The 20,372-nt window shown below is 50.3% G+C and overlaps 2 protein-coding genes across 2 annotated transcripts; both read right to left on the reverse strand.

Moving 5' to 3' along the window:
- Nucleotides 1–162: 162 nt before the first annotated feature.
- Nucleotides 163–6,589, reverse strand: RBM7 (RNA binding motif protein 7). Its single transcript, XM_063311065.1, has 5 exons — nucleotides 6,450–6,589; nucleotides 4,989–5,151; nucleotides 3,970–4,075; nucleotides 2,948–3,029; nucleotides 163–2,236 (listed from the first exon to the last, which is right to left on the reverse strand). The coding sequence occupies exons 1-5, from the start codon at nucleotides 6,543–6,545 to the stop codon at nucleotides 1,877–1,879; spliced, it is 807 nt and encodes a 268-aa protein (XP_063167135.1). The 5' UTR covers nucleotides 6,546–6,589; the 3' UTR covers nucleotides 163–1,876.
- A 6,308-nt stretch (nucleotides 6,590–12,897) lies between these two features.
- On the reverse strand, nucleotides 12,898–15,800 carry LOC134502699 (nicotinamide N-methyltransferase-like). The gene is made up of 3 exons (XM_063311164.1): nucleotides 15,585–15,800; nucleotides 14,806–15,013; nucleotides 12,898–13,505 (listed from the first exon to the last, which is right to left on the reverse strand). The coding sequence occupies exons 1-3, from the start codon at nucleotides 15,790–15,792 to the stop codon at nucleotides 13,079–13,081; spliced, it is 843 nt and encodes a 280-aa protein (XP_063167234.1). The 5' UTR covers nucleotides 15,793–15,800; the 3' UTR covers nucleotides 12,898–13,078.
- Nucleotides 15,801–20,372: the final 4,572 nt, after the last annotated feature.

A 20,372-nucleotide genomic window follows, 5' to 3' on the forward strand; every position in this document is an offset into this window, starting at 1 on the left:
GAGACTAAAGGCATACAACTGCACAGGCATTTTCACACTGTTGCACATAGCTGATTCCCTGTGCAAGAAAATGGGATGCAAATACATTTGGAAAAGGATTTGAAAAGAACCCCTAGCTGTGAATTTAAGTCTTAGGAAATTTTCTTTGCACGCACAAAATGGTTTTACAAGGAAAGAGTTTATTTTTTTTGCCATTATACACATATACATAAGCCTACAGAAGGGCATGTTTAATACTCTTAACTATATTGCTTGGAAAAATGTTAGAAATGAATTTCAGGGGCTTTTTTTTTAATTTAGGGCATCATCAAAAACATTGTCAGTGAAACACTAATAGAAAATGTTTTTTATGTATGGGCAATGTTGTCAAAATTAATACAACGAAAAACCACCCCTTTAGACATGCAGTTCAACCAAGGCTCAAAAACTTCCTCTCTTCTCAAAAAAAGAAAAAACAGCCTCAAAAACACTACTACGGTCTTCAGAAATTCTGGAGCATTTGGTAGAAAAATAATAGCTCGGTACTGTAGAAGTGGGAAAGAGATGGGGATGAATCACATTTTACAGCTGCTGCTACCGCCCTAAACTGATTTGGCTTGAAGTGAAACGCACGCAGAGTGAACAAAATACTCTTGCCTATTGCAAATGCAGGCTCGGTACTAATTTCACTGAAAGCAGCAATTTGAGACGCAATCTACGTCTCTTGTGTGCCCAGGAAGCACAAACACCAACTGTCACTCAAACTGCTAATGTTAAAGGAAGCACTGGAGATGCTCGCTGAAGCCAGGTGAAGGCTTGGCCTGCTAGTTTCTTAACAGACATTTTTAAAAGGGCTCCCAGCCTAAAGGCACTTTCCCCTAAGTGCTACGTCAAGATGTTTCAGAGTACAAAGAATTACAGTTACATGTAGTGACGGCATTTTAAACCCAAAAGCCAGGGAGAGGGTGGAGAGCATCAACATCGCAACCAACCCAGGCCTACCGAAAAGCCAGATTTCGCTCTCCAATTACTGAGAGTTTTGAGATCAGGTCTGGAACCAAACAGCCATTTTATAATGAAATGTTTTCATTACAAACCTGTACGGGTGCATATTCTCATCAATACTTACCTCTCTTTCTCCTTTAATTAAATATTGGTTTTCTAACTTTGCCATCTAAGCAGTCTGATTTTTTCTAAATGGCTAGTATGGGCAGAGGCATGCAATGATTTCCTGAGAAGCTGTAATCACTCAACGGTTAAACAAGTCTTCATGATACTGCAGGCTCTCCTCCTTAATACAAAAATCACGAGATCAGCTGAAAAAATTAATGCTCCTGTCAATATGAGTAACTCCTCCTGCGTTACTGATTATCAAATTCTCCAGCAAATTTGCTCTGTTCTTAGATGTGCCAAGGCAAAACATTTAATGCAACAAATGTTCAATAACTTCATTCCAGTAACAAAACACTGTTACCCAAATTATCAACAGCCGCTAAACTTTCTACCCCCGGCTCTTTTCTGAGCAGCACCAGAACCGCCTCAGGGGCTCTCGCTATAAAAATACCAACGTTCATTTTAAAATACAACCAAAGCAGCAGAACGTCTTTCCTGATAAAACAAACACAATGTCTTTTGTTTACCTGCTTAAAAGTGTGGCACTTTTTTTTTTTTTTTTTGCCTAAACCCTGAGGGGAAAAGTTAATACAATTCAAAAATTAACTTCTCTCAAAATACATACTGCGGGTGATTTTTATAAAATATATATATTCTTTTTAAAAAGGTAACTTGTGAAGTTACTGTCTACAAGCTCTCTGTAAAGAAAAAAAAAGCCTTAAAAAGGGAAATAACCACCTAATTTTCAAGAGGAAAGTGTCATAAAACCCACTTTGAACACTTGCTAGTGACGGGTGGGGCGCCAACTACCATCTCGGTAGCTCCGGCTGTCGTAATTCTGACTCCAGCCCGCATAGTTTCTGTCATCCTGGCAATATTCCTCCCGGTTCCCCCGGAAGTGATGGTCTGAGCCGTAGTCCACAAGCCGCTTCTGCTCCTGGCTGTGGTGCCTGTGGCCAGACTGGTACGGGTGGGAGCCCACCCTGCCCTTGCGCGGAGCTGCTCCTGTCTCTGAGCGCCACTGCGCCGGTGGGGCTGAGGACTGTGGGGAGGAGTAGCTCTGCTGGCACCCTGGCACAGACTCGGGAGGTGAAGAGCTGTGCCTTCTGCTGTATGGCGAGAGCTGCTGCCACGTGAACGCCATCTGGCAGAGAAGGAACAGGCTTCGGTTACGAGGCATCACAGGCGTCGGCAACAGGGCTCTGCTGCCAAGAGGAATTCCCGGGGCAGGGCCAGGCTCGGCTGAGCCCCCATGTCTGCCCCTTCACCCCAGCTGAGAGCGGCAGGAGGGTTTCTCGGCCTACAACTCCAACCCCGCAGAAAGCACAGAGGTAGAAATATTCTCTCCTAAGCCAAAGGGTAGCTGGAGAGGGCAGGAGAAAATGTCTCTCCCATTCTGAGCTGCCCAGAGATCGCAACTTCTACAGGGAACCAACAAGGAGGATGCCTGAGAAAGACCAAGTTGCAGCAACACTCTGGGGAGACAATATGGGGCACCGATGTGTACTTTCATTTTTTACTTAGTCCACATATAAAAGCATGCAAAGAACTCCACTGGAGCCATTCGTAACATATTTTGGGGGCAGTTATCATGCAGGGAAGGGAAGGAAGAAAATAATGCTTAGCCGTGAAAAGAGAGGGCAAACACTTAGAAAAGCTCGTGGACCAGTGAACTGTCAAGTGCTACTAGTGCTGCTACTTGATAAAACCGCAGTGCAAAATAAACATGACCAATTTTGCGTAAATTCTGCATAGAAGAAAAGAAGGCTGCCCTAAGTGGAAAGCACAGGCTCACATCTCACAGGTGACCAAGGTGTGCTGCTCTCTTCCAAACAACATTGGGGAGAATACTCACCACCGCTTTTTTTTGAAGGTTATCTAGAGATGAGAAGGATCTCTGACCAGCTGACAACACATTCTCTGTGTTCCTCTCATACCTGTTAAGCCAGGCCAGAAATTAGCTGTGCTAATCTTAATACACTTCACATTCAATCTTACCCTTTTCCAAGCAAGCAACCACATTCAATATTACACTAATTTTCATACACAAGACCTCTTACAATTCAGTCCTATTAATGTCATGTCTCTAAAGCAGTGTTTCTCAACCTTGGCAAGTTTAAGATGGGTGGACTTCAACTCCCAGAACTCCCCAGCCAGTTAGGGTTAGAGTTGGCTGGGGAGTTCTGGGAGTTGAAGTCCACCCATCTTAAACTTGCCAAGGTTGAGAAACACTGCTCTAAAGCTTTTACAGCAATCTCCATTTATCAAACTGAGAAAACCTGTTGGTGCTTGTTGCCTCTGCGGATTATCTCCTCCTGGAGCCGTGTGGGAACTGAACCTCTACTTTGTTCTTCTACTTACAAATTCGTTTTTAATTTCCAATTTCCAGCTTTGCTTGTGGAGCGATAAGCCAGGAATTCCAAGTCACACAAAATGCTAAGCAAACCTTTGAGTGAGACTTCTGGCTGAAAGGCAACAGGCAGGAGTGAACGAACAACATTCACCAGCCTGCTTGTTTGTACACAGAACAAGCTTGTTATTAGCCAATTTGTAAACTACACATATATAAACCAATATTTTAAAGAAAAAATGATAAACTGGCTTTAAGTTCATAACTGACACATTTGTCAAATTCCTCAGAAGGAAACCTAATAATTGTTTCAAATCCTGGGTCATAATTCAGTATTCTGAAAAGTATTCAGAACATTTAGAAATCATCTTTTTAAGAAGTGGTTTTGAAATATTTTTAAATAAAATGCAGCTGTTATTCCTTCTCCCGTTTAGTGCTATCATTTCATGAATTTCATTTTCTGCCCCTACTAGACTACTCAGATTATGCCAATTTAGAAACCAGCAGAGCAGTCCCCACGAACCTACCTGTTGCTGGATGCTGCTGCTAGCAGCTGTGAACTGAAGGGGTTTCCATTTGCAAACCCGTGCTGGGCGCAGGGTGAAGTGACCTCCTGAGATGCGTGGCTGCTCCCTGGAAGACATTTTGGAAGACAGACTGAAGCAAGGCTCTTGAGGGAGACAAACTGCGAGATGCTAGCATCCAGAAACCAAGGCAGAGCAATTAACAGGCTCTGAAGTATCACACCAGAGGACGACGACAGCACACAAACAGATTTCCAAAACCAATGCTGCAGCCTCCTGGAATACCCAGTGGGTGACATGCAATCACAGTGCAACACTAAAGACACTAAAGCCCAAGTTAATTGCAATCCCACGTCACACGAAAGCCAGCCGTCCCGAGCTGAAAAGCTGAGAGCATTCTTTCTAACTAATACTTCAGCCCAATTCAGCAAAAGTAAGAGTGGTTTCATACGCTTTGTTTAAACCAGAAGTGAAAGGTTTAAAATGTATCAGCAGACTGAAACCAAGCCAAGATTAAACTCCAGAACTCGCTTCAGCGCTGGGGTTGAATTGGGAACAAATTTGTTTGAAGTACAATGTTTTGTGGTATGAGCAGATTGCATTTCTCTCTGCAAAACTCAAAATGTGTATGGACTTCAGTGAAACAGAAGAGAACGGCCCTGTGCAAAGCAATGGCTGAGGCCAATCGGTCGAAGCTTTTTAGGGGTTGTCTTAGGATCTTCATCTACCATACTGAGACGCATCATGTATTTAGACATAAAATTAACCATGTTTTAGAAGATCTCAGCAGATGGTTCTTCAACACTGACGGATTATACTCTTCTCAAAAGAATTAGTTCACGTTAATACACAGTGTCACTATCATCACATGCTCTACTCAGAGATTTGGCAACTGTTTAATTCAGCATGGTTACCCCCAGCACTTTGCTCTAATAGTTTACACACCAGAAAAATAAGGGAAGTGACAAAGTCCTTCTACTTTGCCAAGACCATCTAGGCTGCTTGAAACATTTCATGGATACCTGATCGGAACTGAATTTTGAGTGGTCTCCCAAAAAGTTTGATCCCATTAAGCAGACTCATGCCATAGGGGACAGATTCTTCATGTTTGAAATTCACAAATGCAAACTGTTTTGGTTTCCCATCCCTGTCCTTCGGGATCTTTACTTTAATGACTGGGCCTGCCTGCAAACCAAGAAACAAAACAAAACGTTAAATAAAAAATGGACCATCTCTTTCCTGACATGTATATAGTTTAACACACCTATGTTTCAAATAAAAATTTGAACACGGGCGGCATTTGCCAATCAAACAGAGGGTATTGTTATAGTGGTTTTGTAATCACTTCCTCAACTTTAGAAGGCCATATGCTTAGACTTTAAAAGCTTTCTCCCCTGAAAACTGAGGAGCAGGACAAAGTCTTTCATACCCTCACAAATGGATGGAAAGAAGTGCCATTAGGTAAGTGCCAGATCGCTCAAGTGAGGAGAAGGAAGCCCAACATCATCACCTAAAAGTCCCATCAGGGGGATGCTAGAGCTATTCTCATGGAAAGAAAAGCTTCTCCGCCACGTACCCAGCAACGCAGCATTGAAGAACACGCAAGAACACAATGGTAACAACACACACTCCAAAAAAACAAAAAAGAGCAGGGGGAAGTGAAATCAAGTTTTTAATGGCTTTCAACTTGATTCCGAGTTTAAAAAAAAAAGCACCGGCACATCCAGTCCACCCGCCCAGCTTTGCCACCGGCCCGCCGCGGTGAGGGCAGAGGCACCCCTGGCAGCAGGAAGGCTCACGGACTTCCCCACCGCCTCGGGGCCAGGCACGAAGAGGGGGCGCGCAGGGCTGCCAGGGCAGAAGAGCCGCGCAGCCTCGCCTCGTCGCCAGCGCACCCGGGCCACGAGGAGCCGCGCGGCGCTCGTCAGCTTCCCCGCGAGCCGCCCACCGCAGCCCCCGGCCCCGCCCCCGCTCCAGCCCTGGGGGCTGCCAGCCTGAGTCCCCGGAAGGGGCGGGCGGGGCGGGGCGTGCTGTACCCGGGGGGGCCCTTCCCAGAGGCAGCGACCCCGCCCCCTTGCTCGGGGACGTTTCGCAGCCCCTCGCCCCCCGCCCGGGCCCAGCTGCCCCCTCCCCTCCCCCCCTGCGCAGAGCCGCCTCCCTCAACAGGCCCCCCCCACCGCCCCCGCGGGGCTGGGGGCCCGGAAGCCGTCCAGCGGCCTCTGGGGACGGGCCGGCCAGGAGGCGCGCGGGCCGGGGACGGCGGACGGGACGCAGCGGGCTAAAGCCCCCCGCAAAGCCCGGGCCCCCTCCTCCCCAGCCAGCCTACCTCACAGGGGTGTTGGTGGGCGGGGGAGGGCCTCCATGAAGCGCATCCTCGCCCCGCGGCCCTCCGTCCCCCAGCGCGGCCCAGCTCGGCCGCAGGCCGGGGAGGAGGAGCAGGAGAGACCCCCGGCGCGCCCCTCCCCCGCGCTCCGGCCCGGTACCTGGTGGAAGAGCTCGAAGACCAGCTCCTCGGTGACGCGGGGGTCGAGGTTGCCCACGAAGAGCGTCCGGTCCGCCTCCGCCGCCGCCGCTCCCATCGCCTCAGCGCGCCGGCGGCTGGGGAGTGCATGCGCGCGGAGGGGGGCGGGGCCTCGAAGTCAAGCGCGGCCCCTGTCGCCCTGCGCAGGCGCCCTAACGACCCGCGCGGCCTCGGCCCTGCTGGAACGCCCAACGGCGCAGGCGCGGGGCCCGTTCCTTTTCCGGGCAGCTGGAGGGAAAGGCGAGCGACGAGAGTCAAAACGCGAGGGCTGCGCGCGGCGGAAGCCCCGCCCAAAGGGTGCCTGGTTCAATGAGCATCGCCTGATTAAAATGCGTATCTCCGCCCTCTTAGAGAAGAGAGCCTTGCTGTGTCTCTGCGGGAGTTCCAGGTCTGACTGTAAAGGGAGCCAAGTTCAATAAAAGGGAGGACTTTGCACTAAACACAACCCAATCTGAAACTATTTTCTTTTTTAAAAAAAAATCTATTAAATATTTCACCAATCATTTTAATCATTGGCACATAATCAATCAATTCTTAATTCTATAAATCACCACATATATTTAAATAGCCATAAGTTTTTCAAAGCTGTCATCTGTTACCCAGTAAAGAAATAAATGTTATTCTGTCATGGAATACAATAAATTGTTAAGCCAAAGCAAAAGAAAGGAAATCTGCAAAATTCAAAATTCAGCCTATTTCTGTGCTGCTTTCTTGCTTTTTTCTTTTCTTTTTTTAACCTATTTGATTTTTTAAACTCTGCTTTATCATCATGGTTTGGAAGCAGAGAAAACAACAGCTGTGTGATTTCAGAACACGGAGCAGGTCCCACATGAAATGCCCCAAGTTGCGTCCGGCCAGCCCACTTCTTCTGGGAATCACCCATTTCTGTAGCTCCTTCCCAGGGGTTGCCTGCTGGCAGATGGCTCCCCCATCCTTTGCTTTTCGAAGGCTGGCGTGCAGGCTTAGTCCTCCTCTCCCGCTCCCCTTCACTTTGTTTCGATGCCAGTCTGACTCTTCCTTGGCACTGATGACTGGGGAAAGCAACACCCTTTCCATTTTGGGACTGGATGCCAGCACAGGGCTCCCTGGCATGCAGCTTTGCAGCGGGCGGCGAACTCACCTTCCGTGTCTCCCAGTGACAGCCATGGCATCCTGCCCAGTCCAACCAGAGAGATCCCAGAGGCTCTAGGGCAGAGGGAAATGTCAGAGGGCATTTGGGGCTGCCACCCTGGCTCCTGTGCTCGAGGGAGGCTAAAATGGGAAGCCATAATGCGGAGCCCCAATGTAAAAGAAAGGCATTTCTCAGTTCCCTGGGAATAAATAGTCAATTCCCACTACTTTCCTATGGGTATTAAATAAATATCTAGCCCTGCCTTAGGGCTGATCCTGTTTCTCTGTTTTGCTTTTCAGCAGAAGAATGTGGACCAGGGGTGTCCACAGGGCGTGGTCAAAAAAGCCAAGGTGGTGCCATGGAAGCTCTGTGTCTTGTTTTGTGTGTGTTGCGAAATGCAATGGAGCAGATCCCTGGCTATGTACTGTATAGTGGCAATGGCCCTCGAGGTATTTTCCACAGTTATTTCTGCATGCAGACAATAATGGGGAGTGCACGTGCAGTAGACTCCCTGAACGACATTTATGCCATGGGTTCATACATGACACACCACCAAACAGAAAGGGGGAACACAAAAAAATGAAACATCTGCCTGAACCTCTCCCCTCTGACCTTTCAGCTGCACTTTAAATAAATGTATATGTGTATGTGTATGTGTATGTGGCAAATAAATAAATAGAGTAAGACAATGCATACATTGGTGTGGGTTTGTACTGAAATTTCAGCCTTAGGAATTATAGATCGGTATCAAAGCCTTCTAATTACTACATTGTGCAACATTTCCTTGTTTTACTTTCTGGGTGTACTTATGACTCTCTTTGTTACTTTCCACTTCCTGCTGAATTTTCTCTCCCGCCTCTTTCTCAACCGTCTCCTTTGTTAACATCCAGTATTAATAAACAAGGAAAGTGGCCGTGCACTTCTGATCTCTGCTGAATTCTCTTCCCCTTAAACACCATACTCTCAGGCAGCGTCTCTCAACCTGAGCCACTCTGAGAGGGGTGGACCTCAACTAGGAGCTCCCGGGAGGCCTTCTGAAGTCACAAAGAGCAGCTGGGTCACTGGGCAGGGCCCTGGGGCTGCCTGGGGTCCAGAGGGTGTGGCTGCACCCTGGGAGGCACCCAGGAAGGCTTTGCCACTTGGGCAGGAAGCAGAACTCCTGCCTCACTCGTCAGCTGGGGGGCAAAAGCCGCTTGGTAGGCGGTTGCGCTAACTGGAGCCTCTCTGATGGAAGGAACCCTCTGCTCTGCACCAGCCCATCATGACTCCCACGTGGAACCGAAGCGCCCGCAGACCCACTGCCTGTTCTGGGCATGAGTGCAGAAAGGTAGCCTTGCCCCTCTCTTGTTCTCCCTCTTTGCCAGCTGTGCTTTGTCCCAACTTGCTCCCCGATTTCTGGTTCTGCAAGTTGGAGCATCTTGAGAAAACGGGGCACTCCATACTACAAGCAGTGCCCAGAAGCACGGGACCTGTCCTAAGGACGGAGGAGAGTTGGGGTTGACTCATTCATTGCCCTGAAGTGATGTTTCTCAACCTCAGCCATTTTATGAAGCATGGACTTCAACTCCCAGAATTCCCCAGCCAGCAGGTGTGGGCTTCAGCTCCCAGAATTCAGTGTTGAGAAATGCTGCCCTAAATCATTGGTTTGTTAATCCAGGAGTTACTGAAGAACCTGCCATTGTCTTGGTTTGCCCAGTGCCCAAACCAAGGTTAAGCGAGCCTTATTATCACAGAGTAAGCGAGAGGGAGATGTGGGTGAGGTAACAGGGGACCCCTTGCTAAAAGACCAGGGACTGAAAGAGTTGTGGGCAAAGCTGGAGGGGGGAGGACGGGGCAGGGAAGACAGCAGCAAGGGGGTTGAGGCAGCTGGATAACCCCTCTTCCACCATCCCCAGGCCCAGGAAGGGGGAGGCTTTTACAGGGGGCCCCTCTGGCCTGGAGGACCTCCCCAGGACCATTTCAAGGCTCCCATTCAGAACCCAGGAAAGCCAGCCTGGAGCAAAGCCCGCACCGTCCAGAGGCTGCAGGAAAACCTGCTGGCAGCGTTTGTTCATTCCGGAGCCGTTTTGCCCCAGGCACCTCCAAAGCTAGGCTGGCTGGACCCCAATGCCCTTCAGGGCACCCCTCCTGCTGCTTCTTTGTCCAAATGCTGCAAAGGCCACTGCAGATCCAAGGTAGTTCTTTTTTTTTTAATGGGTTCTCGCTCTGGCCCTGGCGCCTTGGCTGCGGGGCAGGCAGAACAAAGAGGGTCCCCTTTCCTGGTGCCCGCTGACCCTTGCCTTTGCAAGGAGCAGAGCTGAAACCAAGCCTTGCTGGGATTCCCCTCCTCCCCAGAGCCCTCCCCGCCAGGCAGCCGAGAGGACCCCTTGGCCCGAACACGCAGGTAGCCGATGTCCCTTCGCACCTCCCGCTGTCGCTCTTCAACATGCTGTGCTGCTGCTTCCCTCTGGGCATCGGGGCGCTGATCTGCTCTCTGCAAGTGAGTCGAGGGGCACTTGGCACCATCGGACCCACCTCCGTGCTCAGAAGTGATATGTGTCTGGATGCGGGTGGACTTATTTTAATGGTCAGATGGGTATCCCGTCTCGGGTGGAGGGGCTCAAAGCGGGAGATGCAGCACTCTTTCCCCCCCGTTTTCCCCACTACAACCTTGCAAGGTAGTCTGGCTTAAATTGGCCCAGGGAGGTCCCAGGGCTGGGGACGGACTTGAACCGGGGCTAAGGGCCATGCAGCCAATCGGCGCCTCGCTCTCCCTCTGCTCCCACCCAACACGCGTCACTCTCCGCTCTCCCCACCCGCCGCAGGTGAAGGGCGCCCTCCGTGCAGGAGACACCGCCCACGCCTCCCGATGCTCGAGCGTGGCGCACACGGCGAACCTCCTCGGGATTTTTCTTGGAATCCTCCTCCTGATCACGGTGGCGGCAGTTTATGCGCTCCATGTCAATAAGAACAAATGATGGACGGCTTCCCGGCGCCATCTTACACCGCCAGACTGGGCTTTCGGAACTCCGAGGGATTGTTTTGGCCCTGATCCTCGGGCAACAGTCCAGCCTCAAGATCGCCAGTTCGAGGCTGCAGCCACCGGATGCAGGCAGCCTCTTTTGTAAGATCACAAACCACTTTCATGGCTATATATATATATATATATATATATATATATATATATATACATACATACACACACATACATACATACATACACACACACATGTACACACACACATACACAGACGCACAGTGTGTGCTTAAGAACACAACGTACTCAATAGAAATAAAATGCCAGTGATGTTTATGGACTGTATTCCATTCTGTCCCTAGATTACTTGGAAAGTCAAGCATACTTGGTTTATTCCTTTATTTATTAAATTTATAGACTGCCCGTCTCACTATAAAAGTGGCTCTGGGCGGCTTACAAATAAAAGTTATAAAAACCATTATAAAAATACAAAAACCAGAGGGAAACTAAAAGGCAGAGGGAGCCTCCTTAAGCCACCAACCATCCCCCAGGGCTGCCCATCACTCTTGGACCCCCATGCTGGGTGGCAGAGCCAGGTCTTGACGCCCTTCTCGTAGGCCAGAAGAGTGGGGGCCCACCTCACCTCAGGGGGCAAGATGTGCCAAGGGCAAGGGCAGAAAAGGCTCTCTTGGCATTTTTATTAGGACCATCACCTCCATGCAAGGAACAGGGGAAGGCCAAAGAGAGCAGTACAGGGTCGGGAAGAGCAGAACCAACTCTGCTGGCCCATCTGCGTTTTGGATGCTCAGAAGGGCCCTGTGACCATAGCAGCGCTGTCCCATTCAGGCGTGTCCACAAGCCAGGGTAACAGGACATCCTAGTTTCTGCCTCTTTCCAAGGCGAACGAGAAGAAGCCAACGGCATTCCTTTCTGTCAGCGGGAAAACCTCCCAAAAGAATTCCAATCAATAGGTTCGATGATGCAGAGAAAAGAGTTTATTTGTAACGCGTTTGCAAAGGCGGGTCCCTTCGTGCAAGAAGGAACCAAGAACAAAATTAACACAAAACTTTTATACCCTAGCTGCCCTCCCCCTCATAGGAGGGCTCAGCTCACAATCTTTCTATCTATTCCAAAACATTTTATGACCTAATTGCCATATTCATATGTTAGCAGGATGTTCCTGCAACTCTTATCACCTACTTGTTTCAGGGTCTCATCCTAATGCAAACATATCTCTGCCGGCGCCAGCCAGCAGTTTATACACCATTGACTACAAATTCTTGTCCTACTGACTGTATTTGACATTCATATATCTTTCATCCCCCTCCCTCCAGCTCAGGGTCCGGAGGCATACTTCCCCTTTGTTTTGGGCACATTACCTTGCCCCATCACCAATTTTACAATAGATAAGCTGTCACTTCCCTGTTCCTTTTGATGCATATGCAAAATGTTTTAAAGGTCAAATTTTTTATCCTTGTTCCTCATGAAATCGAGACACTTTTTATTTTACTTTTAACCCCCAGCTCACATTTCTTAGGCTAAAACTAAATGTACTTTACTGTCCTGAACTTAGCCGCCATGGATTGTAGATGCTGCTCCAGGACTTAGCGCCACGGGCATCTAGCTGAGAGCACTTTATTCACTGCGCCGTCACCGAGCAATCCATCGCCTCGCTGCAGGGCAAGAGCAGCGGCCGGAGGCAGCCAAGAAGAAGAGAGGGCAGCTCTCGGGGTGGGCAGGGCCGAGGGAGCGCAGGGCACTGCACCAGCAGGACTCAGGGGCTGTAACACTGCACCCCCCCTGCGGCTGCTGCTGCTGCGGCACGCTTCTCCCAGGAGGCGGCCTGCAGACAGATCGCAGGACAATCCCCACCGGGGCCCCAAGAATCCCACACAGGGAAAGGCCAGAGGGACGATGGGAATTGTGGAACCCATCCAGGGAGATCAGGAATAGCTGCTTAGCCTGAGGACAGAATGTGTGCTGCTCTTATTGGGGGGGGAGGGGCACTCCTATTGCGTAAGTGCTTCATCAGAACTTTCCTAAAGGAGCCCCCAGGCTTGTTCTTTCCACCCCAATGGAATCTTGGAAAGCGATCAAGATCCACCAGGCAAGATCAGATCAGGTCCACCAGGATGCACTCCCCCAGCGCATCCTGGTGGGAGAGGCAGCTGGGCAGCGGCTCAGAGTGCCACGGACCACTCTCTGCCGAGCCCTCTCCCTCCCTTTCCCGGAAGCAAGACCCACGGAGGAGCAGAGGCAGCCCGCTTGGTGCTGCCCAGAGGATCCACCTGCACAAACACAGAGACCCAACACAAGGGGAGCAGGAACCCACACACACACACCCAGATGCAAGATGCTACTTTATTACACAGAAGAATGTACAGACTTCTCCTATGCGCATGCTAGGAAAGGGGTGGGAAGGATTCCAGAAGCCATGCGCCCTCTTTCTTCCCTAACTTGTATCACCCAATCTTAACAATGGTTGGAGAAGCCTCTAATGGTTATGACAACAGCTGCGTCATTTTCATGGGCTACATTTCTGGGCAAGAAGTATGCACAGCCCCTTCTCATCAGCTACAGACAAGGGGAAGTTGATCCTGGTTTCTTCAAGCCATTTAATGACAAAGCCAGCCTGTCTTGCTGCCTCTTCCACCACCTCCTTCTCTAAGTAGAGGGCTGAGAACTTGCGTTGGCCAATCATGTAATAGTGCCCCTCAAGGGTTGTATGAAAGAGAAGGTGCCCCCCTGGTTTCACCAGGGAACTGATGTTCCTGAAGGCCATTCGGTAGGTGGGGATGTCTTTGCAAGCCCCATCCAAGCACAAAGTGGAGAGCAAACAATCCGCAGGAGGAAGAACGAGCGGAGCCAAAGGGTTGGGTTGGGTCACATCGCATTTCAGGAACTGCCTGACAGCTCTTCGCACTTTCTCTTCCTTCTCTGGCCACTTTTCCCTGGGGGGAAGAGACAGGATGAATCTGACCTGCACGCCTCCACACCTGCGTCATCTCCACTGACCTGGGATTGCCCCTCTTTCCCTGGATTACGATAGGGCAGGCTTCCCCGGTCTGCTGCCTTTCAGAAACAGGACAGCCCTTCTGTGTGCAAGAAGTCTTTCTTGCCTGGATTCCAATATAGCCTGGGACTTGGGAGGCCCCAGGCAGTGTGTCTCAACCTTGGCAACTCTAAGATGTGTGGACTTCAGTTCCCAAAATTCCCCAGCCAACATGAGAAACACTGGTCTAAGGTTGTGTCCCCATGCAGCTGGGATGGCTCTGTCACCAACCTCTGTGTCTTGGCACTACCTCCCTCACAGATTGGGAGGGGGGGGGCTATAAATCATTTCAATAAATTAATAATGAGCCATGTGTGATATGTCCTCGTGCAAATTCCACAACTGCTGTCCTTGTGTCAAAGGTCAGGATGCAAATGCATGATGGCAGCCTCTGTGTAATGACGTCTCCACTCTGGCATCCTAGGATTGCTGTGGAAACAGTCAACTGACACGTTCAGTTAATTCACTCCTGAGCAGAAAATGGATTCCCACTGCCTTTCTCCAGTAGGAACTGGCAGGAGAAGGGCCACTCTCTTCCTCGATCAGGTAAGGGGTGAGACTCAGTCCACAGGCAGTGGACCAAGGGAGGAGGACGTGAAGGCACAGAGGGTTGAGTCGGCTGCAAACGTTCCTGAACATTGGCTACACATCTTTCTGAATCTGAACCAAGAAGAAACAGAGATGGAAGCCAATGGAGGGCTTTGGTTAGAGCAGTGTTTCTCAACCTTGGCAAATTTCAGATGAGGGGTCTTCAACCCCCTTGCTGGCTGGGAAATTCTGGGAGTTGAATCCACATCAGGAGAGAGAGCTTGGCAAGGGGAGGCCCAAAACAACATGGACCACTGAGAAGTGGATGACTCTGCAGATCCTGCTGGAGCACTGCAGAAGAATTAAAAACAGGGACAGTGTCTGGAACATCTGGCTCACAGCCTCCCATCTGCCCAAAAGAGGCAGTGGACTTGTTGCCACTTCATCCTTTGCTAGCAGAATGAGCCCAAGAGCCCTTTCTCCATCTTGGCAGCTGGCCATGCTTTCTGAAAGAGAGTCACCTATTTTTGTTCAGTATGGACTCTTCTGGTTTGCATAATAATTTTCCTGTTAGGCACATGATTACAAAATCTCTCCTGCTGCCTTTTAAGCAATGGATAGATTAGCCAAAGAGGGCGTCAAAGGAAAAGGGAGGCTCTTCCTCAGCGTACCTGTCTCCCTCCAGCTCACAGACGTATTTCACAGTGGGGCTCCAGTCGAAAGCCCCCGGTTCCTTTTTCAGCCATCGCTGCATCTCCTCCCGGTTCTGGTCAGCGTAGTCGGTGGCTACGATCTCTCGGAAGGATTCACAGGCGGACAGGAACTGGTGGATGGTTGGGCCGCTGCCGATGTCAATCAGGGTGTCTCCCTTGATGCCATCTGGAGCCCATAAACCCAACCACAGAGTTTTTCAAGCTCAGCCTCCTTTGGGTCCTTAACATCAGCTGGACTGCATGTCCGGAAGGCAGCCCGTGCATGTTTTCCCCATCTCAGTGCCATCCCTTGCTGGACCGCCTCAGAAGCATGAGCCCTTCCAAGAGCAGGACCGGAGACGCCCTGGCAGAGTGGCAAGTCCTTCTCTTCTTAGCCTTCCCATGAACCTATTTCAGACCAACCAGCTTGCCCCTCTCTCAGGGAGAAATAAACACATTTGTGGGAGGCTGGGGAAACTTTGTTCCTCAAACACATTGCTTGCGCCTTATTTCCACATCAGACTGCAGAAAAGGTCACGTAATGGTTGTGAAGATTTTGGCAGGTGACTTGTGTAAGCTACTTCTGCTCAGTGGCGGATTGTACACCGAGGCGGACCCCTAAGCAGTACACGTTATAATCGGCAGAGTTGTGAAAATGAACGGATGAGCTGGGGGTGTGCCAGTCGGTTCATACTGGTGGTCTGAGTTAAACAAGCCTCCCTCACATTGAGGTTAAAGTTGGGAGAATCAAGACTTACCTAAGATGAATGCCCTGTGGGCACCTTTCAGGAAGAAGGTTAGAAGAAGGCCCACTCCTTCATCCAGAGAGCTGACTTTGTAGTATGTTTCCAGATAGTCTTTGGGATCCAGATGCTCGGCATAGAAATCCTTCTCCGTGAAAGGCTCTTCCATCGTCCCAGGAACACCTCGACCGGCTGCCGGTTCCTCCTTCCGCGGCCCGAGCATCAGGCTCTCCCTTTCGGGGGCTCCCCCTCCTCCGTCCGATTCCTGCTGTGTTCCTCGGCACGCCCAGCCTTGCGTGTTCCGGCGTGAGCTTCTCGCCTCTCCCGGCAACGTTTCTTGGCCGAGGACTCGCTCCGAAGCACGGGCCGGGCCGGGCCGGGCCGGGCCTGACCTCCCCGTCTTAGGCAGTCCGACTGTCGCCCTTGGAAGAGCGGCGGCAGAAGACCCTGCTCCTCCCTTGGCAAGAAAAGCCGTGGGGGAAGGGGGGGTCCTCTTGCCCGGGGGAGGGCGGGAGGGGCAGGACTCCTGGGGGGCCTGGTGTCGAACGCGCCCCTCCCCCTCCCCTTTCTGACCCCCCCGCCTCCGGGGCGGGGAACGTCTCCTTGCTCCCCTGACAGAGGAGAAGGCGCAGGGCGGTCGGTGCGGCCTGAAGCAGACCCCGCTTTTCCTCCCAGCTGCTGGCCTGGAGAGCAGCGCGATAGTTCTGCCAGGCGCGTCTAACTTTTGGCCTCCTCTCCAGCCCTCTCCCTTTCTCTCCGGTTGCAGAGAGGGACACAGAGGGGGACGCGCGCACACACACAAACACACGCACGCATGCATACACACCGCTTTTCTTCTTATTCTCCTGCCCCCCCCTTTTAAACTCTTTCTCTGAAGCTTCCTTTTTCTCCCCTCCCCGGGACCCTTTGTCTTCAGCTTAGTGCCAACATCTCTCCCCTTTCTTTTCTGAATTCTAACTCTGTTTGTTAAGTTTCCCCCTCCCCCCTAGTGCTGACTGTCCTCCATTCACCTCTTACTTCCTGCTTATTCTGCCCTGTCTCCAAAGGGCATCTCTTTCGGCTCCTTGTGCATTGCTCCCCTCCAGCGGACTCAGTCTCCGAGCACAGGTCGCCCAGGACAGAGAGGGCGTTTTGGAGTCCTGAGTTGCTGGGCGCACGGCTTACCTTCTGGCTGGGTAAGCATCACAATGCCAGGTACAGACCCCAGCACTTCATGCCCGCATCAGGCAATGTCTGCTAGGACTGGCTGAACTTAATTTTTTTACAGTTTTTTAAATAAGAATTTTGGTTACTTCAGACAGGGCCCTAACATACACACAGCACTGTATCAATACTAAACCGAAGGTCAGTGGAAGGAACAACGTTCTCAGGAAACTAACGAGCTCTACTTGGGGTGCCAAACCAAGGGTCCTTAAAATGACAGCGGTAGCCCTTTGCTGCTCAGCGAATACGCCTGCCCAGGTTGGTATAAATCAGCACACACTGGGAAAGTAGAGGTTGCTTTGAAAGAAACTAGCAGAAGTATTACCGGATGTCTGAAACCTACCTCTCTAGGTAAGATCTACCACCTTGCTGTCCGTAGAGAAGCAGCAGCATATAGAGGGAGGCTTAAATCACCAATATCCAAGCGACACCCTCTGTATGGCCTACAACCAGCTCCTCAGAGACTAAAATCCAGGAAAATTTCCTTAGGTCGACAGAAGATTTCGCTGAATTTAAAAGTAGAGTGGACCTATGGATAGCTACAAAGAACCAACACTGGATGGAACCAGCAGAGGAACTGGCACCTGGGTCTGGAGAAAGTTGGGAAGTATGGAAGTCACTGAACAGACTGCACACGGGCATAACAAGATCCAGAGATACTCTGAACAAATGGGGCCTCTGCCCTTTGGGACTGTGGAGACATGCAGACAACCACACATCTGTACACTTGTCCTCTGTGCCCTGATCAATGCTCATTTGAGGACCTCGTGACAGCTTGACAGAACACAATTAATGTTGCCAGTTTCTGGGCAAGATCTGTTTAACTTTTATATATTTTAACTTTTATAACTTATATTTTAAATTCTATGTTTTACAGTATGCCTTATTTTAATTGTGATGCTTCTGACATGAATAAATAAAATAAATAAGAATTTTATTAAGTTTATTAAGTCACTGCACTTTTTGGTGAGCTGCCAGATGCCAATCAGAAAATAGATGAACTTAAGGCTATAATGGAAAAGCATGCAACTAAACCTTTTACCGAGTCCGCCACCAACTCGATTGCTCCAGAACGTACCCAAATCCATATGCTGCTCAAGACCCCAGTCGTACGGAAAATGCCAGGGATGAGCTAGTTCTGCAGCGACTCCGGATTCTGCTCCAGATTGCAATTAATCCTCTTAATGAGGGCAGGTGGCCCAACAGGCAAGCAGTGAGACACTCCCCCTCACAACACCTTTGCCGTAGAGCAGGGTTTCTCAACCCGGTTTCCGCGGAATCCCGGGGTTCCACAAGAGGTCGCTCGGGGTTCCCTGGGAGATCAAGACCGATTTAAAAAATTATTTCAAATCCAGGCCACTTCACATTAAAGAGGTACGTTTTGTTCTTTATTTTTAGTTTAAGAACACTGCTGATGCATATATATACATTCTGTGAAATGAATGTAACAGTTTTGTAACTTCTGGACTGTATTTGAGCCGGAATGTGCAGGGGTTCCCCGAGGCCCGAAAAATATTTCAGGGGTTCCTCCAGGGTCAAAACCTTGAGAAAGGCTGCCGCTGAGTATATTCCAGCAAGCTTACTGAAATCTCCTGGCTTCCCAGATGGCATGGACTTGAGAAAATATCATTGACTTCCAGCCATTTCTCACCCCCTACAGCAAGTTTTACTCTTAAACATTTTCTAAGGGGATTTCAAATTACGCCTGCACGTGTCTTCCACAGTAGTAGCGCACGGCCTCTTCTAAGTCCTGGGTGGAGAGCCGAGCCCACGCGGGAGAACCGCTTAAGCCCCGGAGTTCGTAATCTCAGCCAGCAGCTCCCCACACAGCAGAGCGTTGCACCCACTGCAAGGCCTGGACCAGGCAGGCACAGGAGGCTTTGCACTCAACTTAATTAAAGGGAAGGTCCAGACATCCGTCGACCCTACGGAGGATGAGGGAGGACTAGCTCAGTTGCTCGGCACACTCTCGACAGAAGGGCAACAAACTACTGTGCGCAAACCGGAGCCAGGCGAATTCTCTCCATAGGAGCCCAGAACATAATTGACCTTCAGACTTGGAGCCCCAGCCTGGCCTTGTTGGCTCTGCCCATGAAGCTCCTCCTCCTGCAGAATTGCCCCCGGTGCCAGACACCCTCCGCCTGGTTGGCAACAGCAGACCGGTTCTCTGCCTTCTCCTCCGGGCAGCAGTTCATTCCACCCAGGCGTTGCTCCTTCTGGACAACGGTCCGGAGGCAGCACCCCGAGAGGACCAGTGGAGTGACCGCTGCGTCCTGCTGACCATCCCACCATCCTCTCTTGGAACAGAGCCAGATGGGCCCCCAGATAAGCAGAGCCAGATTTCCTTGGATGTCCGGCCCAGTTTGATATATTTGTTTTTGCAGGAGACATGGATGCCGGGGGAATTTTCAATGCCCAACCACTTTCCTCGGCTAGCCCCCGCACAGCCCAGCCTCAGAGTTGGCAGACCCGGTGGGGGGTGGGCTTGGTCTATGTGTAGCCTCTAACTTAGGGGTCCAACTTGTAAAACCACCCTCCCCCCCAGCTGGAGAATGCCGTATCAGCTTTGTCAGTCTTTGACCAATTTTCCTTACTACGTATTAATCCCCATCTTCCTCCTCAGCAGCTCCACCCACAGGTCACCCAAACCTGGAACCAGGTTGATCCTGTCCTCACTCTTTGCCTGAATAATCCTTCCCTTTTCTGGCATACTGTAACAAATTGTTCCCATAACAACATTACACAATTGAGTGGTAGCATCCCTTCAGGTACCTGGGTACCTCATTTCCAAGCCCTCTGCTGTGATCTGCATGCTAACACCTATGCGATGGATGTTCCTTTATCCTCACCTCTGCAGTGGCCCCCAGTCACACGCAAGGAAGTTAGGAAGCTTAGTAGCCAGCTTCAGGGTGCGACAGCCCCCAGGAGTGACCATATCCCCCCTGAGCTAATTAAGTCCAAGCCAGAATGGAGGGCCCTGTATTGGCCTCCTTCTTTTCCTATACCAACCACACAGCTAAGATTGCAGAGGACTGGGGGAAGCCATCATTTTTCCCTCATATAAAAAGGGCGATAGAAATGACCCACCTAGTTATGGGCCAGTTAGTTTATTGAACGTCATTAGCAAACTATGTGCCAGATACCTATTCACCAAACTCCAAACCTGGGCAACAGATGAGGGAATAGTCAACCCAGAGCAAGCAGGGTTGCATCTGGGACAATCTACTGTAGACCATTGCTTAGTGCTTCAACACCTGGCAGACAAATATACAAACCCCTCTGGCCTGAATCGATCTGCAGCCTTTATTGATTCCAAGGCAGTTTTTGATAATATCTCAAGGGTCAGACTCTGGGACATCCTGAGCAGATCCTCTATAGACAAAGGACTCTTGCTCCTAATTCACAACTTACTGTACAGGAGATGATAAAACCAGCCATAGAGTAAGATGTAACCGGGGAAGGGACCTTCCGATTTTACTCCGACTGTCAAGGGGGTGAAAGAAGGATGTATTTTAGCACTCTTGCAACATTTTAGCTCTTTCTTAAGGAGCATACCCCTGATCTACTGAGCTAATAACTCTATCACAGGAGGAGATAAGC

This window comes from Candoia aspera, chromosome 9 (genome assembly GCF_035149785.1).
Source record: "Candoia aspera isolate rCanAsp1 chromosome 9, rCanAsp1.hap2, whole genome shotgun sequence".
Lineage (NCBI taxonomy): Eukaryota > Metazoa > Chordata > Lepidosauria > Squamata > Boidae > Candoia > Candoia aspera.